Raw genomic sequence first — 16,908 nt, forward strand, 5'->3', positions numbered from 1 at the left:
CTAGACTGAGAAATACGATCAAATAATAACTGATTCAATCAAATAATAATATAGTGACCATACAGCTCTAAAAACAACAGAAATGAACGTGAAATGATTGTGTTAATTGTTCCTAAGTGGTCTCAGTTTTTATTGTTTATTGCAACAATTAGAACATAAATTGGAACAGCCAGACAACATATATGTAAGTATGATGAATATTACAACTTAAAAACAGTATTTAACATGATAATATTGCAAAGTGTTGAAGAAAGAGAAGAAAATACTTAAAATAAATAGATACAACCAAAACAAAACAAAAATACAACTAGTAGTGACAGGTTGATATTCGTAATAAAACATACTTTTAAAAACTAAGTACTTTGAGACTACAATGACCAAACTGAAGCAAACAGAAACCCATTGCAGTACTACAGACACACCTCTCATCTTCAGCAATCCATACTGAGGCTTTTATTACTATTATATCTCTTCAGCTTTACATAAAAAAACATGAAAGCTTTATGTGCTGGTATGTTGCTGCCCTCTACAGGATTGGAGAGCTGAATCCTCCCAGAATGATGCTGCAGCTGCATTTTTTTTTTAATGTAACGTCTTTACTAGTTTTGCACCATATTTTATGCACCGTATAGTACAAACAAACCTATAATCCTATAGGATTATAAATTATAATCATTTGTAGTCAATCCTATAGGAGTATAACATTTTGGAACTCATGATCCTTTTGGACTTTTATAAGATTTAATCCTATAGGACATTCTTATAGGATTTTTGTAGATTAATCATATATAAATCCGATAGGACTGGTTCCAAAATCAAGTAGAATCTTTAATTGAAAATTCCTTTTGCAATCCTATTGGACTTTTTGACGAGGGGCTCCTCTCATTTTTCATTTTGTTTAGACTTTTCCATTTTTTTCCTCACAACAAGACAGAATAGGGGAATCAGACAAAACTGCACGCCCTAGAATCGTGACAAAAAGCAGAGACATTGTGTCCTAACCAAATACAATTCATGTATTTTGTGGCTACTCGTACGCAAAATAAGCGCCTTAATAGAAGTTAAACGTCGGACAGAATTGTTCAGCTTTACTGCCGTTTGCGTTTTACTTGACCTCAGTTATCATGGATAGTTTAGACTCAAATCATAAAGAGCCCATTTTACTTGGCTGTAGCACAGACCTTGGACTTTCTGTTCAGGAAGGCTTTGTTATTTTCTTTATGTTGTATGTTACATGTTTTAACGCCGTAGCATGTAGCACATTGAGATTCTGTGCGAATAACAGGTGAAGTACAAATTAAATGTTAAATTAAATTATTATTATTTCACGGTTTCATACATAATTATCTAGCAGGAATGCCGGGTGAAAAAACGCTGCTAAGGTTTTTATTCACTTTATGACCGACACAGTGTAGTCAACCTTCACTGTTACCAGAATTTTGCAAGACATTTCTATTATTCATCGTGGACGTTTCTTTTGGCGACACGACTCCTATTTTGACCCCTGAAAAGGAAGTTAAATGCGACCCAGATGGGACTCGAACCCACAATCCCCAGCTCCGGAGGCTGATGCCTTATCCATTAGGCCACTGGGTCATTACGTCGCTAGAAAAGAAAAACACGTGTTATCACTGTTAAAATCAGTACTAAGATTCGCGTCTACGCATTTTAGATTGAATATATACTTTGTTACGTATAATAAACGTTAGCCACGGTACAATAGGTGTGTCAGATATACACCAAATTGCCTGAAATGAGAACCAGCCAGCCTACAAGATGTGGTCGTATTATCTCGCGATATTGAAGGCGGTTGCCTTTGACAACGGCTTTGTTGTTTGATGCGTTCTTTTAATGGTGGGCAGTGGGGGTGGTGCTTATAGTCCAAGTGACCAATCAAAAGTCAGAGAAAAATAGGGCGGTATATACATGACGTCACGGCTGTTGTAGAAAAAAAATACAAGAAATCTGTAAGGTAAGCACGCAGCACATGCTCTGTCGCGAAATGTATCTTTGAAACTAATTTCAATAACTGTAATTGTTTCCGGTAATTGTTTTTACTCATCATTTCAGGGTATAGTCTTTGTTTCTATGAGTTTCAGCCGGTTTTTGGGGTGTGGGTTTAACAGACGGGCTCCGGGGAGCCTCCGTGTGCTGTAACGTTATGGGCCACATGGTGTTAGATAACCGGCTTGGCTTCTCGACGAGCGGCCGGTTAACTGAAGCTAATACACCGACTGCTAGCCAGCTAACATAACATTAACCAGAGAAGGCAGCCGTTGGCTCGACCGTTTTATTCCTAACGTTAAATTATCGTCTTTTTACAGGAATTGTTTATAGTGGAATCGATTGTCTTGCTCAACGGTCAGGAATGTCAGCTGGCAACGACAGCGGAGCTCGACTCAACCAGTTCAAAAACAAGGGGAAAGATGCCAACGTAAGCCCAGGCGTTCACAATACCCTTTGCCAGTGTCGACCACCAGGCATTAGAAAAACTGATTGTGTGATTAATTGTGTCTCATGTTTTTATGGGCTTCGACTGTTTCAGGAGCTACGGCGCAGAAGAGCGGAAGTCAACGTGGAGCTCCGGAAAGCAAAGAAGGATGACCAGATCCTTAAGAGGAGAAATGTCCACAGCCTTCTGGACGAGCCGACCTCTCCTCTCCAAGAGCAGGATCCAAACGCACAGGTAACGTTAGACAGCCGCTGATGAGCTCTTGATCATTTTTCTACTGCCCGTCTCACACACTAGCTACTTTATTTTGGCTGGTTAGAGTAAACAGGACGCACCTGAAAGAAATACCGGTGGTTTCCATGTGTTTTCCATGCCTAAAACATTTGATTATATAATTTAGTGCTGGTGTAGATGCTGGTGTAGATGAGCTACACCAGCATCTACACCAACACCTGATACTACGGCGAGAGGAAGAGTCAGTCAAATTGAAACCTTAACGCCTATATGAAAGGAGGTCAACTCTGTTTGCATACAGCGGCTGAAGGTCAATGATAAACTTGGGGCAAACTCAAGTGTCTGCCTAGTGATAACAGTTTGAAGGTTTTCAGTTTCAGTTTCAAATACTCATAGATGACTCGACAAAGATTTATCTTCAGTAGACTTTACTACTGTAATGGTGTCTTTGCTGGTCTCGCCAAAAAATTGATCAGACAGCAGCAGCTGATTCAGAACACTGCTGTTCGAATCCTCACTAAGACTAAGAAAGTGTATCATGTCACTCCAGTTCTCAGATCTTTACACTTGCTTCCTGTCTGTCAAAGAAATACTGCTGCTCTCAGAATACTGCTGTTTAGGGTTTAGGGCTGAAAAACATTTCTGATCTACTGCTACTGCTGCCATCCAGACCTTTTAGGTTGTCTGGGACTGGTCTGCTTTCTGTCCCCAGAGTAAAAACTGAGCATGGAGAAGCAGTTTTCAGTTTTTATGCTCCACATATCTGGAACAAACTCCCAGAAAACTGCAGGTCTGCTGCAAATCTCAGTTCTTTTAAATCACAGCTGAAGACTTTTCTGTTTGCCGCAGCCTTTTATTGAACCAAATTTGAGGGGGTTAACATCTTACACTGCACTGTAGCTTGTATCTAAATGTCTCTTTACATTTCCTTGTGTTGCTTTTATATTCTGTCTATAAAAGATGCCTTTTTATGCTCTCTATAAAGCACTTTGAATTGCCTTGTTGTTGAACTGTGCTACACAAATAAACTTGCCTAGCTCAAGAAGAGTCACAGAATTAATGATCTACCATGTTTTAAAGGCTTTGAATTTGAATACGTGATAGTCTCAACAACCAGGAAATATTAGGTCAAGTCTGTGTAGAATTTCCTTTTTGCAATTGATCTGCCTTGCCCTGACTCTGTAAATCCCACCTAAATATATTCAAGGTATGTTCCAGTGTTGTGTTGAGTTATTCTTAACTTCTGTTTGACCTTGGTTTGTAAGGCAATTCAAGTAATCCTCTTCTGTTTCCATGTCCGTAGCCTCCTCAGCACTGGTCTGTAGAGGAGATTGTAGCAGGTGTAAACAGCCAGAATATAGATCATCAGCTGCAGGCCACACAGGCAGCCAGGTAAAATAATAATAGTTTTTTAATATGTTAATGTAATAAACGTGTTTCATCACACACATTCCGGACAGCCAAAGGTGATGTCACTCTGATTTTCATTCCAGGAAGTTACTTTACCTTCATTAACTTTCCATCTGTGTTTTTTCCCACCTGATATACAGAAAACTCCTCTCCAGAGAAAAGCACCCACCCATTGACAGCATCATTGCTGCCAGCCTTATTCCAAAGTTTGTTAAATTTCTGGCATTGACCGAATGCCCTCCCATCCAGTTTGAGGCAGCTTGGGCTCTAACCAATATCGCGTCAGGCACCTCAGACCAGACCACTGCCGTAGTGGAAGGAGGGGCCATTCCAGCCTTTATTGGTCTGGTCACATCACCCCACCCGCACATTAGCGAGCAAGCCATTTGGGCCCTTGGTAACATTGCAGGTACTGTAGGCTGACAATACTCAATAACTCTGAATGTGTGAAACACTTTTTACTTTTTCTTTCAACGTAAGGTTACCTCTGAAATGCTCAACCAAATGATACATTTTCATGGTAACCACTTACTGTAATGTTCATGATGTAAAACATTTTTATCTATTTACTGTCTCCTGTTCTATAATAGCACTGCTGACAATGTCTTTCTCCCCCAAACGTAGGTGATGGATCCAACTACAGAGACCTAGTGATCAAACATGGTGCTCTCCAGCCACTCCTAGCCTTGCTGGCAACCCCTAACCTGTCTGTCTTTCCTGTGAGTTTCCATCAAACATCATTTGCACTGCTGGCTTTAACCTTCCTAATGTTTAGAAAATGGTTTACACCTTTAGTGTTTGCCGGTTAAATTTGACCCGCGTTTGAATTGATTAACAAGCACTGAAAAAAACATTAATTATCATCCAGTAAAATGTTTTATCTGCTAAGTGAATTATTATTCATCAATAACCATTTTATATATATACATATATACTTTCTCTGATATTTTATATACCTTAGACCACATTTAACTTAAATGTACAAATAGTTTTTAGTTTAAAATAGGCACATCTGTTTAACATCTATTTTATTGCTTATGATGAACAGATCAGGCAAGTAAGACCTTGATATGATCTGATAAACAAAATAATTCCCAAAATAACTTGTTTATATTTTCTTATATGTTAAAAATGAGCAATTATGAGCAATTATTGTTACATCTGTTGTGTTATGGGTAAAAATTGACCGCATATACTCCCTATGAAAAAAGGAGAAAAGTCCATTTGATTTCCAAAAAAATAATTTAATTTGGTCAGTCACACAACAAGTGTCATCTCTGCCATGGTGTGTGTGTGTGTGTGTGTGTGTGTGTGTGTGTGTGTGTGTGTGTGTGTATTGTGAGATGTGAGAAATAAAGTACGAGAAAGCTGCAGCCTATATACTGCTATAGAAATTTCAAACTAAAGACCAGGTAATTGGGGATGGCTTGTCCAACAACAGCTGTGTCTCCAGTTGGTAAAAAGCAGATTTTTGGGTCAATGGTTATGGTTAGATTTGTCCCAAAAAGTCACCTAGGTCAACGTGTGTGTGTGTGTGTGTGCCAGGTGTGGGGTGAGATGTGAGAAATAAAGTGCGAGAAAGCCGCAGCCTATATACTGCTGTACAGCTGGGGGACAGGAGATGCGTGTGTGTGTGTGTGTGTGTGTGTGTGTGTGTGTGTGTGTGTGTGTCTGTCTGTCTGTCTGTCTGTGTTGTGTTAGTGAAATAGAGAGTGGGTGTGTGTGCATGGGATCATATTTGCTGCATGCCACTCTACAATTGACTTCAAGTCAATATGCTTTCTTGGCATGAAACATAATTTTAATATTATTACACAATATTATTATACTATTTTTTTAATAGGATTTCATTACTATTATTTTTGTTATTCATGATGGTTTGGCAACATTTACTATGTATTTCTCTGCATAAACAACCCATAATTACAACTGGGTCAAGTTTGACCCGTAACACAACAGATGTAACTTTTTTTTTAATAGGCATAAAAAAAAACGAAAAATTATCAAAATGTGTTTTATTGTATTCAGTAGGCCATTGTAGATGATGTAATGAAGCCTTGTTTTGATCAGATAAAATTAAAAGTATGTTTCACACATCTAAACTTGAAAATGGGTCAAATTTGACCCTAACACCATAGGAGGGTTAAGAGATGTTTTTATGTGACATGGCACTACAGCCCTGCTAAGACCTAGTATGCTCTATCTGGATACATCCACACTGTCTAGCTCCAGTTGACACTAGTTCACACTTATCATCAAATTGTGTCTCAGAGTCTCGAGTGTCTATGTTTGATTAGATTTTTCTTCTCCCTAATCATATATTTTAGGGGGACTATAAAGATATCAGTGTATTACCATGCCTCTAGTACAGACTAGACTTATTTAGTGTACACAAATAAACTGGTTCAAGTTCCTCATTAAATTGCCAACAAGGAAGTGAACACGTATAGCACACTTTGAACTTAAAAAACCCATTTAAAGATAACAAATATTTTTAAATGTATGATAAAAACATGTAAATTTAGTATTGACAGGATTGTAATTATTGTTTACTGTGACTTTAAAATAGGTGTAATAAGCTGCCTAAACCTTTTATGTCTGTAAAAAATATTTTGTGCTGTTTGTAGTTTGTTGTGGTTTTAATGAGATTGATAACCTCTCTAGTGGTTTGCTAGTTGCTTTTCCAGTTATCAACAGCCCAAAGTCAATTTCAGTTCAACTGAAACATGTTTTATCACCAAGTGTCAACAAGGCATATCAGTGTGGAGTGAAGCTATTTACACATTTTGATAAGTTAATGTACTGTTGAGAAGCCTTTTGAACACAGCAGAGGGGTCGGTACTTTGATTTTGCTTATGCACCTTTTGCAATATAAGTCAGTAATTTGGACGGTGCAATTATTTACTGGGGGAACCCTCAATGCACAAATTGCACAATAACTCCCACTGTAAATTTTTTATTGAGAATTATTTAAAGTGCAGTTGTAGGATTTTTTTAATTCCAAGTCATTGGCCACATTTGAGACTCAGAGGTTATTGTGTTTTAGCGTTAATGTTAAAACTGGTTGAAAACAGAACTCGCTCTGTTTGGCTTTCTGTCTTTAAATAAACTTGAGTCTCGTCAGTATCATAGTTACTCTTAACAACTTACATGTTATGACATTTTAATGATCTAAAATAACACTCGACTTTCAATCCACCCGACCAGTCTGGCTACCTGCGTAATATCACCTGGACGCTGTCCAACCTGTGTCGAAACAAGAACCCAGCACCTCCTTTGACAGCGGTGCAACAGCTGCTTCCAGCCCTGGTACGCCTCCTGCACCATGATGACAGGGAGGTCCTGGCTGACACTTGTTGGGCTGTGTCCTACCTGACTGATGGCTCCAATGAGAGGATAGAGGTTGTGGTGCAAGCTGGCCTGGTGCCCCGCCTGGTACAGCTGCTAGCCTGTGGAGAGATTTCCATTGTGGTATGTGGTGATAGATACTTCTATTTGTGACATCTAAAAGTGCATCTAATGAGGTTTTTACTGTCTCATATCATAAAACCTATATATGTGGAGGGGGGGGGGGCTGATCCTGGATATTGCAACTACTTGTGTGTAATACACCACAATCTACAGTCTACCATCCTCATATTCAGTTAGTACAACATGAACATTTCAAAGGAATCACTAAAGCAGATTACCTTCATCTATCAGGAAGTAGCTGCTCTCTGTTCTATTTTTGCCATCACAATAGAGGTTGATGAAAGTTTTAGTGCCACTTTATATGGTGCTCATTACTGAAATACCCTCTCTCATCAAGACAGTCCTCACACCCCAATCTATCCAACCGTATTAGATTTGTCTAGTTCAGACTTATAAAGTTGAAGGAAAACCTTTCTGCCTCCTCCTCAGGTCTTTCTTTAAACTTTTTGTTCTCTTTACTTTTCTATTATCTAATCTTACATAATAGGAATTAAGGCTTTTAAGACTTTCTTCACTTCTGCACAGCTGGAAATGTGTAGGACAGATGACTGTTTAAAGGTGTACTGAAAACTGCTGTTGCCCTCATTGTTAGTAGCTTCAGATAGGTCTGCCATATCGTAACATCAGATGCGGATAATGATGACTTAAATTATCGTCATCATTGTCATTGCCAGCATCTCTTACTATATTATTTTTCTTTAATTGTGAATAATCCAAGTAATTTACCCGCTCTCCCTCACCTCCCAGACGCCATCCCTGCGGTCTCTTGGTAACATCGTGACCGGGACGGACGAGCAGACCCAGTGCGTGCTGAATGCGGGTGCCCTGTCGATGATGCCCGGCCTGCTTCGCCACCACAAACCCAACATCCAGAAAGAAGCAGCCTGGACTGTGTCCAACATCACTGCTGGCAAGGACTGCCAGATCCAGGAAGTTATCAATGCAGGCCTGATTCCCATCTTGGTGGAGATCCTCCAACAGGTCAGAGCGCAAGAGCTGATAAAATATAGCTGACTTGTTACATGAGTCCAGATAAGATTTATTCATTCATTATAGGTAGAGTTATATTTTATTGATCAGCGTGGGGAAAATTGACCTCCTTTATTTTGAACAATTGAACAGCCACAGGGCAACACCTGGGCACTGACTTGGGCAAGGGCATATCGCTAATATGGAACATGCACATACTTATGTACACATTTTAGGTGCACATATGTATTTTACTGTGCTAAGAACAGAATCGCATAGAATACCACCATTCAAGGGATTTACAAGCCAGTCATACAAATACAACTAAGCAGCTTCCTTATTTTATGCTAAAATTAAATAATTTTCTGAGGTACTAATCTATGATGATTTCATGCTTTGTTTATTCATGAGCACTTTTATATGTTTTTAGTATCTCTAGTATATCTCTGTACTTTTCTCTGGCCTAAAGATGTATTTTCTGCTTAGGGAGACTACAAGACCCAGAAGGAGGCAGTTTGGGCTGTCACTAATTATACCAGCGGTGGTACAGTGGAGCAGGTGGCTTACCTGGTCCATTGCAATGTGCTGGAGCCTCTACTCAACTTACTGACAGCCAAAGACTGCAAGATCATCCTGGTCATCTTGGATGCAATCTACAATATTTTACAGGTATATCACCCAGAGTATAAAAAAGTCACAAAATACTGCACGTTATTTAACACTCAAAATGTCTGTATATCTGCTTAAAACTACTTTTCATCAAGCATATGTTAGAAAACTGTTGGCAGTAATATCGCAGAAACAAGCACATCAAATCACTACACTCTGTATCTTTTATCTTGAGATAAGAGAAGACGAGTTTTGAGTCCAAACTGTTCGAGTTCACTCATCAAGTATGACGAGAGACGAGCAAATTGATGAGCGAACCTGAAAAACAGTTATATTGGATTTGAAGTAAATTGGATAAAAAAATGTGAGAACACTGGCACAGTCTTTTTAGGAACAAAAGGGACAACTGTGGTGAACTGCAAAGGTTTTGGCAAGTGAAGGAAAAGACAGTAAAATTCAAACTGTCTCCAGGGAGCCAGGCTGTGTCAGGGTCTAAGAACTAATGGTAGATAATGTCCAAGAACTGCAAGAATGAAAGGAATGTATGAGATTGAAGACAAAATAGCCTTAACATGAACCCTCCCACACTCTTCTACCAGCAGACATCTGTATTTAGTTCACAGGTGAAAAGTGAGATTTATAATGTGGGTTTCTGAGATTAGGGAACATGGTGATGTGCAGAATTTAATCTCTGCCGCATTATACATTAAATTATCTTGACAGTCACGGAGATTAAATTGAATGGTCACAGGTTCATCTCTTGTGCGAGGGAACCATTAGCCTTAATATTTTTTTTCTCCCTTTTCTCCACAGATGGCGTACAAAACTGGCGAGAGTGAGAAAATGTGCCTAATGATCGAGGAGTTGGGTGGTTTGGACAAGATCGAAGCGCTGCAGTCGCATGATAATGAGGCTGTCTACAAGGCCTCTCTCAACATTATAGACAGATTCTTCTCTGAAGAGGTAAGTGTTACTGATAACAGGGGTCCTTTCACACCAGCCTCACAGAATCCTGCCTAAATTTTGATAGATTAGTCCAATACCTTTTTAAAAGTAGACCAGTCAGTCAGTGAATGTTGGAGAGAGGCGGAGATGATGAGAGTGATCAACGCCACAGTTGAAAACACCCAAGAGATTTGTACAAGAACTTGAATTTAAAAAATCTTAAATGACAAAAGTGACTTCATTTGAGGTGTTAAGAGTTCATTTATTTTCTATATCTGTTCATCTTCGCTCGTGTCATCTTCAAAATGTGTGTATGAGCTGAATTTTGACTGTTGTGTGGTGCGATTGGATGTCTTTGTTACAACTGAAATACTAACCACTTCTTTCCGTACGTGTGCTCTGCTTGAGTTGCTGAATAAAGAGTGGCGGAAGTAGTAAGAACATATTGTTAATTATATGAGTCATCCACAGATTAAATGATGGGTCTTTGCAGAGCCAGCAGGGTGGCAGTGTGTGATTACTCCTCTTATCTTTCTACTTACTGTAGCCAAAGAATGAATGTGGGGGTTGCAACACACAGTAGTCTGAGCTAGATGTTGGCTGGTTTCTGCGAGACTACCTTCAGTCTATCGGCCCAATGTTCATTTTAATGTTTAAATATAACATCATTTTCCTTACCGCCTTTGATGTCACTCAATTCACAACAGACTCCATCCTGGCTGACAGAAATGGCCCTAGTCTGCAGAATTTTTCCCTAATCCATGTCTATGAAACCATCCCCGAAACATGCTAAGACTTGGTTAATCCTCTAAAGCGTCTCTCCCTCTGTTCCTTTTGTCTTTCAGAATGAAGATGATGATGAGTCTGTGGTTCCTGAGGCCACTACAGATGGCTATGCCTTCCAGATCCCTGAAAACAAAAGCACTTTCCAGTTTTAACACGTCCAATTTGCTCTTTGTAACATAAAAAAAAAGAAAATTCCTACCTTGTTGATATTTTGTATTTTTTTTTTTTAGTCATTTCATTCTTGTACAAAACAGTACAAAGACAAAATATCCCTGTTTGAAAACAAGATTTGTAAATAAATTTTATTCATACATAAGAGTTTCTTTCTTGGTGTTTAAGGTAAAGCTGGACATGAACATGATTTATTTGATGAAATGATATCTATGCAGTTAATGTATGAAGGAGTGGAGAAATGGGATGTGACCACTAGGTGACACTGTGCCTCTTCTGTTTGCGTGTCTTCAGCCTACATGTTGTAGGGACCCCTTTCTATAGAACATTGTAAATATTTTATGAATGAAAGCTGTGTGTAGTAATGCAGTTCAAACTATATGGCCAAGGAGCAGAACTATGCCCGGAGACTTGATATCAGAGTTCTCATTGGAGACCAGCATCTATAATATCTACCCTCAGGGAAAATCATATTACGCTTATTTTGACTTATCGGTTGAACGTCAAGTTTGTAACACGGTTTTTGGCACCTGGTGGCTGTATCGTGTATACTAGAGACACTTTCATGAGTGCAGATTTGCATAGTACAATATCGAAACTGTAGCTGTCGATTCCCTGCTTTAACAGTGGGTAAATGAACCCTAATGCTCATTACTGCATGTCCCCTTCTCCTAAAGGATGCAACTCTTATTGGTTAGTATTAATCCAGTGTGCATAGTCAGTATAGATGTGCATCGACTAGAAATGTGAACCACTCAAAATCTAACTGTATTCACATGAAATGTTTGGCTTGTTCATATCGAAACTAGCTGCATCAAACTATTTAAATTAAGGCCGGAAACAGGCGTCTTAGCTTCAAAATAAAATCACTGGCTCGTTTGAACCACTATAACCAACCAAAAGTACTTTTGTGATTATGTACCTAGTATTGTTTTATTGCTGGATATGGACTTTTGCTCTACTGGGACCAGCACTCATCAACCAGTTCAACAAATGTTTTGCCCCAGTTATGACATTTGTGGAAGATCTTTTAGAAAACATTTTGTCCAGCCGGTGTAGTATTTGGTAATTTATGTAAATTAGAGATAATGTGCATTCAGGCAGCCTTATAAACAAGCCATATACCATATAGACCTAAGTGTAGCTGAATATGAATACATATGGATGAGTTTATGGGTGGAGAACAAATGCATTTTTATTTGTAACGGAGTTGTAATTAAACATGTCATGCATATCAACAAGAAATAAGCTGGTAAGTATTTAGAAAAAACAACAACAACAAAAAAATATTGTTAAATTCCCCCATCACTCAAAAATATTTTTTTCTTCTTGTTCCTTCAGTTGGATGTTTGAGCTTCATTGTGCAGATTGATGTCTGTGCAGGGTTTGACACTAGAAGGCTGTTTTCACATTCATCTGCTGAAAGTGGAAAGTTTCTCTGCTCTCACTGAAAATCTGATTTTAAAGGCCTACCAGCATGATCTGAGAAATCACAACTAGTTTGGAAGCCAACACTGGTCCAGTATGCAGTAAAGTAGAAGAGATCTTGTGTCCAACAGTTAAACTTCTGAAATACATTTATAGACTCTGGAATTTTTAATGAGGGAGAAGGAGTTTATGCCATTTTTTAGGATATTAACGAGATAATTACACTTTTTTGTGGAAAAACCATATCAGACACACATTATTGTTCCAAGCAGAGTATTTTATATGTCCTAATACATGTCTGGAGGGGATAATAATAATAATAATAATATCACTCCCATTCTGCCATTAACCTCCTAACTTTTTAACCCGATAATTGACATTCTGGTCTGAGATGTTTAAATAGTCTGCTGATTTTTATCTTGAAGGTTAGTGGCGGATGTACTGCTGTATCTTCATCTTTCAGTCGCCTGCCTGCAGTAACTCAGTCTCATCATCACGACCAACTTCAAGCAGCACGGACAGAGATGGAGGGGAAACCAAACCTCTCACTTGATTTGTGTCAGTGTCCGTGGGTCGCGGCATGAACGGCATTTGGGAATGTAGTTATTTGCATTTTCTTTTAAATGTACGGAACAGGAGCTGAAGAGGGGAGTGTTATTCCAGCGATGTGAAGATTTATGACACCCTTTTCTGTTGCAGAGACCCAGTCAGCGTGATCCGCTCCTGCTATGCTGATACTACGAGCTAACACGAAGCTAGCAGATTTGATTGTTTTGGGAGATACATATTTGAAAAACTCCTACGTTGACACATGAATTAGACACTTTTTGTTGTTGTTGTTGTTAATTTTCATCAAGCTGGAACACAAAGGGGAATGTCTAACCAAGGAGTTAGGAGGAATGGCCCAGTGAAGCTGCGGTTGACAGGTAAGCGAGTTTAAACCTCCTCCTCGGCAAACGTTAGCACGTTAGCCTGCTAGCCAACCAGGCTAACAGACATCTGTAGCGAAAATTTCAACTTATGTTGTCTTAAATTGTGTTTCTGTTTACCTGCTTTTAATTCTAACTGAATGTTACTCTGATTAACGCACTAAGCTGCTCAGCAGGACTAATGCAAGGCAGTCAATGAGCCTCGCTCGTTAGCAAACATTAGCTGTGTCTATGTTTATTAACCTAGCTGGGTAACGTTACTCTTTACAGGTTATCGCTTTAGCATCGTTACTATCAGGAGTTTCACCTCTTAAAAGTTATCTTAGATAAAATAATTAAGCATGATACCTTGCGCTAATGTCCATATACTCCTTTTGTGGTTATTTTTAGCCATTGTTTATCAGTGTCGTCATTAAAACACTACTACATTGAATCTAATTTTAATAGGACTTTGACCTCTTTACAGTCATGTTTTAAGTAAATGTGATGAGGTGGAGGACATGCAGTGTGTGGCTTCATACTCAGGCTTATAGCGGATGTGGAGTCACATATCAGAGTTGTTTTAATATACATACGAAAAAGCAAACATCACATGACAAATTATGGTGCCATTCCTCACTGGTATTGATGTGTTTGGATAATGTCTTTGAATACGATCTTTAAAGAGGAATTGTGGGACTGTATGCATGACAGATACCACTATACTTATATACTGTTATATGTGTTGTAATAAATCCATTCATTTGCAGTGTGTGAATTTTGTGACATTTTGTGGTTCACCCTGAAGAACTGTGGTCTAATTAAGAAAGAGATGGCATTTGTAACGTTTGTATGTGTCACCTGCATCAATGGATTCATGCAGGAGCCAGACTCCCAGCATTTCATCCCCATCATCTCCTGCTGGCAGCTAAAATAAATCTGATGATGTTCAGCATGCATGACTGTTGAACTGAAGGAAAGATCAGAGAACCCAAGGTTGTCTGATGAAATATTTTTTGTAACTGGTGATAAACCATGATCACGATTCTTGTTTTTTTTTTGAGACTCACCATAGAACTGCGTAACTTTGAATTCCCACAGCATAGCATAGCATAACGACAGGTGTTCTGTCATGGTATGAGTTACGTGTCTTCTCATTCAGTGTGCTACAGAAAGGTGGCACAATAGAAAGGTAGAGTAAAACTGTAAATAGAAACGAACTCTCAAATGGCAAAGACCTACCCAGCTGTCTTTCCTGCTCGCCTGCCCTAGGTCTCTCTTTTTTTCCCCCCCTCCATATGGGGAACGGTTTTAAATGGGCTGCAGTAGTCTTCAGACGGAATCCCAGGAATGTGAAACCTCAGAGAGGAAATGTGAGTCTTTGCCGATCATAGACACATCCTCTGTCTGTCCTTCACCAGAGAGAAAGGTCTAAGGAAGACTGAATGTGTGTGAGAGGAGTTGGGGTTCATATGGCGGAGAGCGACCAGAATTGCTGCTAAGGCACTGAGGATCCCTGATGCTGAGTCTACATTTAGACTCGGGCCTTCATTGCAAGTTGTGTGTTTAGTTGTGGCCACACTTGATTTATGTGTCTGAGGATGTGTGCATTTAGACCTAACATTGCATACCAAACGGAGTCCACTTTTACTCTGTCTGCTCTGTGGTCTCAAAGTTTGCATATATTTTCTGTGTCAGAGAGCAGAAGAATTAGCTAAACCAGAAGCTTGGACCTAAAGAAGTTAAAGTATTTGGAACTTTAGTCATGCTTTATAATTGTTTTTGGTTTGAGTTTTATTTTAATAGAGCAAGTTATTTGATAAGAAACAGGAACAGGCTTATTCTCTCAGCCCAAACTCTACCATACTGGGTTTCATTCCCAATATCTCTACGAAGAATTATTGACAAGAAGAGTTCATATAGTCAGCAGTTATTGGTACTGCTGAAGCAAACTGTAGCTCATTTCTAGTCAATGGTTATTCTGGCTGTTTTCCTCACAATAATATAAAATCAGGATGGTTTAGTTCTTGAAACTCTGCTCCACCTAAATTAAGTTTTTTCTTGATAGGAGCCATAGAGACGACTGAACTTGAATTGTACTTTTAGTTTGCCTCCCTCACTGGGATCTCCTCCTGACACACCCTTGGATTAGTTTGCGTAGGGTGGGCTTACACACCCTGAAGCTTTTGACCGGATTCATCCCCAGTTTTAGTCATCCCACACTGCAGTGAAATCCCACCTTCTAGTTTCTCACAAGTTCTTTTTAGAGCTCCTGCTTACGTCTAGAACATGTATCTGGGACAGCTGTTCTTTGATGCTTAAATTAATAAAAAAAAAAAAAAAAACCATCCTAGTTTGAGTTTGCTGGTAGGTGGTGTGTCGTCTTGTCCCCGCAGAGCTTGCTGCCAAGTTTGTAAAGGAGAGCAATCTTGGATTTCGAGAGCTGTTATTTCGCACGCTGCGGGGAGCCGACAATTGGTGTAGTTCCCCCTCTGACTCCGGCGCAGCGAGAGCTGGTGTATGATTTACTGAAATTGAACAAGAACAAGGTGTTTTTTCTTCACTTTCCTTCACTGGATGGAATCTGGAGTTTCTCAAAGGTGAATGACATGAGATGTACGAGGGGATGCATCCATCTCTCATCCCCTTTCAAATATGGCCTCTTGGCTGCACTATGCTGTTGCTGCCTCTGCTGTGAGGGAGGGAGCCTGTCTATGTGATCCATTTCCTCCATTAGCCTCCAGTTGGCATGCAGCAAGCAGGGAAGGACTGGAAGAATCATCTCAGGATTCTTCCTGTTCTGTGTGAGCGTGAGACACTCACGCAAGCAAGGAAACCCACATGTACATTTTTCATCTACTGTCGTGCTTTGTGTGTGTTTGGGTGTGTGTGTGTGTGTGTGTATGCCCCCCCCCTCATTCTAAAATTTTGGGAAGCTGGTGCTGGAGCTTATATGTGTGTTGAAGGGGCCAGAAAAAAGCCAGGAAGCTGGTGATTTAGATAAAGATCCAGCCTCCGTCCCAAGCCCAGCATTAGCACCAGGGCAGAGTGCATTTTAGGGAATTTATCAGGGACCACTGTCTCAGCATTCACTTGTCAGCTCTCAGAAAGTACAGCTGTGTGTGTCAGCTTGTTTGTATGTGCAAGCACAATGTTTGTGTTCTCAAAACAGAAGACACATGCACACAGACGCACTCCTATAAAGTCGAGCTTCCACAGGATGTTCTGTCAGCACGCGATGCCGAGCTAAATTGGGCCTGTCGGCTTCCTAAAGTAAGGAGTTAATGGTACAAAGAGAGCACACAATGGTGATAGTGAGAAACCAACCAGGAGTTACAAATAAAGTTATGATGCTCACATGGGGTTGCAGGATAATTATGCATTACGGATATGCTTTATTCACATTAAAATGCTATGACAAATTAAATGACAAAACATGTATTTATCTTGTTAAATGGTAAATATTTACTGCCTTTTTGGATTATTTGCCTAAGTGGATAAAGCAGCCTGAATTGAGTGGAAATA

General features: G+C 39.5%; 2 protein-coding genes and 1 non-coding gene across 4 annotated transcripts in view; 2 read left to right on the plus strand and 1 right to left on the minus strand.

The window, feature by feature from the left end:
• Positions 1 to 1,523: 1,523 nt before the first annotated feature.
• On the minus strand, positions 1,524 to 1,596 carry trnar-ccg. The gene has a single exon. It is a non-coding gene; the product is annotated as a tRNA-Arg (tRNA).
• A 276-nt stretch (positions 1,597 to 1,872) lies between these two features.
• LOC121886572 (importin subunit alpha-1-like) lies at positions 1,873 to 11,194 on the plus strand. The gene is made up of 11 exons (XM_042396664.1): positions 1,873 to 1,972; positions 2,325 to 2,434; positions 2,546 to 2,686; positions 3,990 to 4,078; positions 4,237 to 4,505; positions 4,721 to 4,815; positions 7,304 to 7,567; positions 8,315 to 8,548; positions 9,023 to 9,205; positions 9,959 to 10,108; positions 10,936 to 11,194. The coding sequence occupies exons 2-11, from the start codon at positions 2,369 to 2,371 to the stop codon at positions 11,026 to 11,028; spliced, it is 1,584 nt and encodes a 527-aa protein (XP_042252598.1). The 5' UTR covers positions 1,873 to 1,972; positions 2,325 to 2,368; the 3' UTR covers positions 11,029 to 11,194.
• Positions 11,195 to 12,947: 1,753 nt separating this feature from the next.
• LOC121911428 (E3 ubiquitin-protein ligase SMURF2-like) overlaps positions 12,948 to 16,908 on the plus strand; it is a 65,751-nt gene continuing 61,790 nt past the window's right edge. The window contains exons 1-2 of one of the 2 annotated variants that reach the window (XM_042432887.1): positions 12,948 to 13,074; positions 13,175 to 13,401. In XM_042432887.1, the coding sequence (XP_042288821.1) occupies positions 13,350 to 13,401 (52 nt within the window). In that variant the 5' untranslated portion in view covers positions 12,948 to 13,074; positions 13,175 to 13,349. Of the gene's footprint in view, positions 13,402 to 16,908 lie in introns of both variants that reach the window. The other variant, XM_042432897.1, reaches the window with a different exon arrangement.

This window comes from Thunnus maccoyii, chromosome 2, assembly GCF_910596095.1.
Source record: "Thunnus maccoyii chromosome 2, fThuMac1.1, whole genome shotgun sequence".
Taxonomy (NCBI): domain Eukaryota; kingdom Metazoa; phylum Chordata; class Actinopteri; order Scombriformes; family Scombridae; genus Thunnus; species Thunnus maccoyii.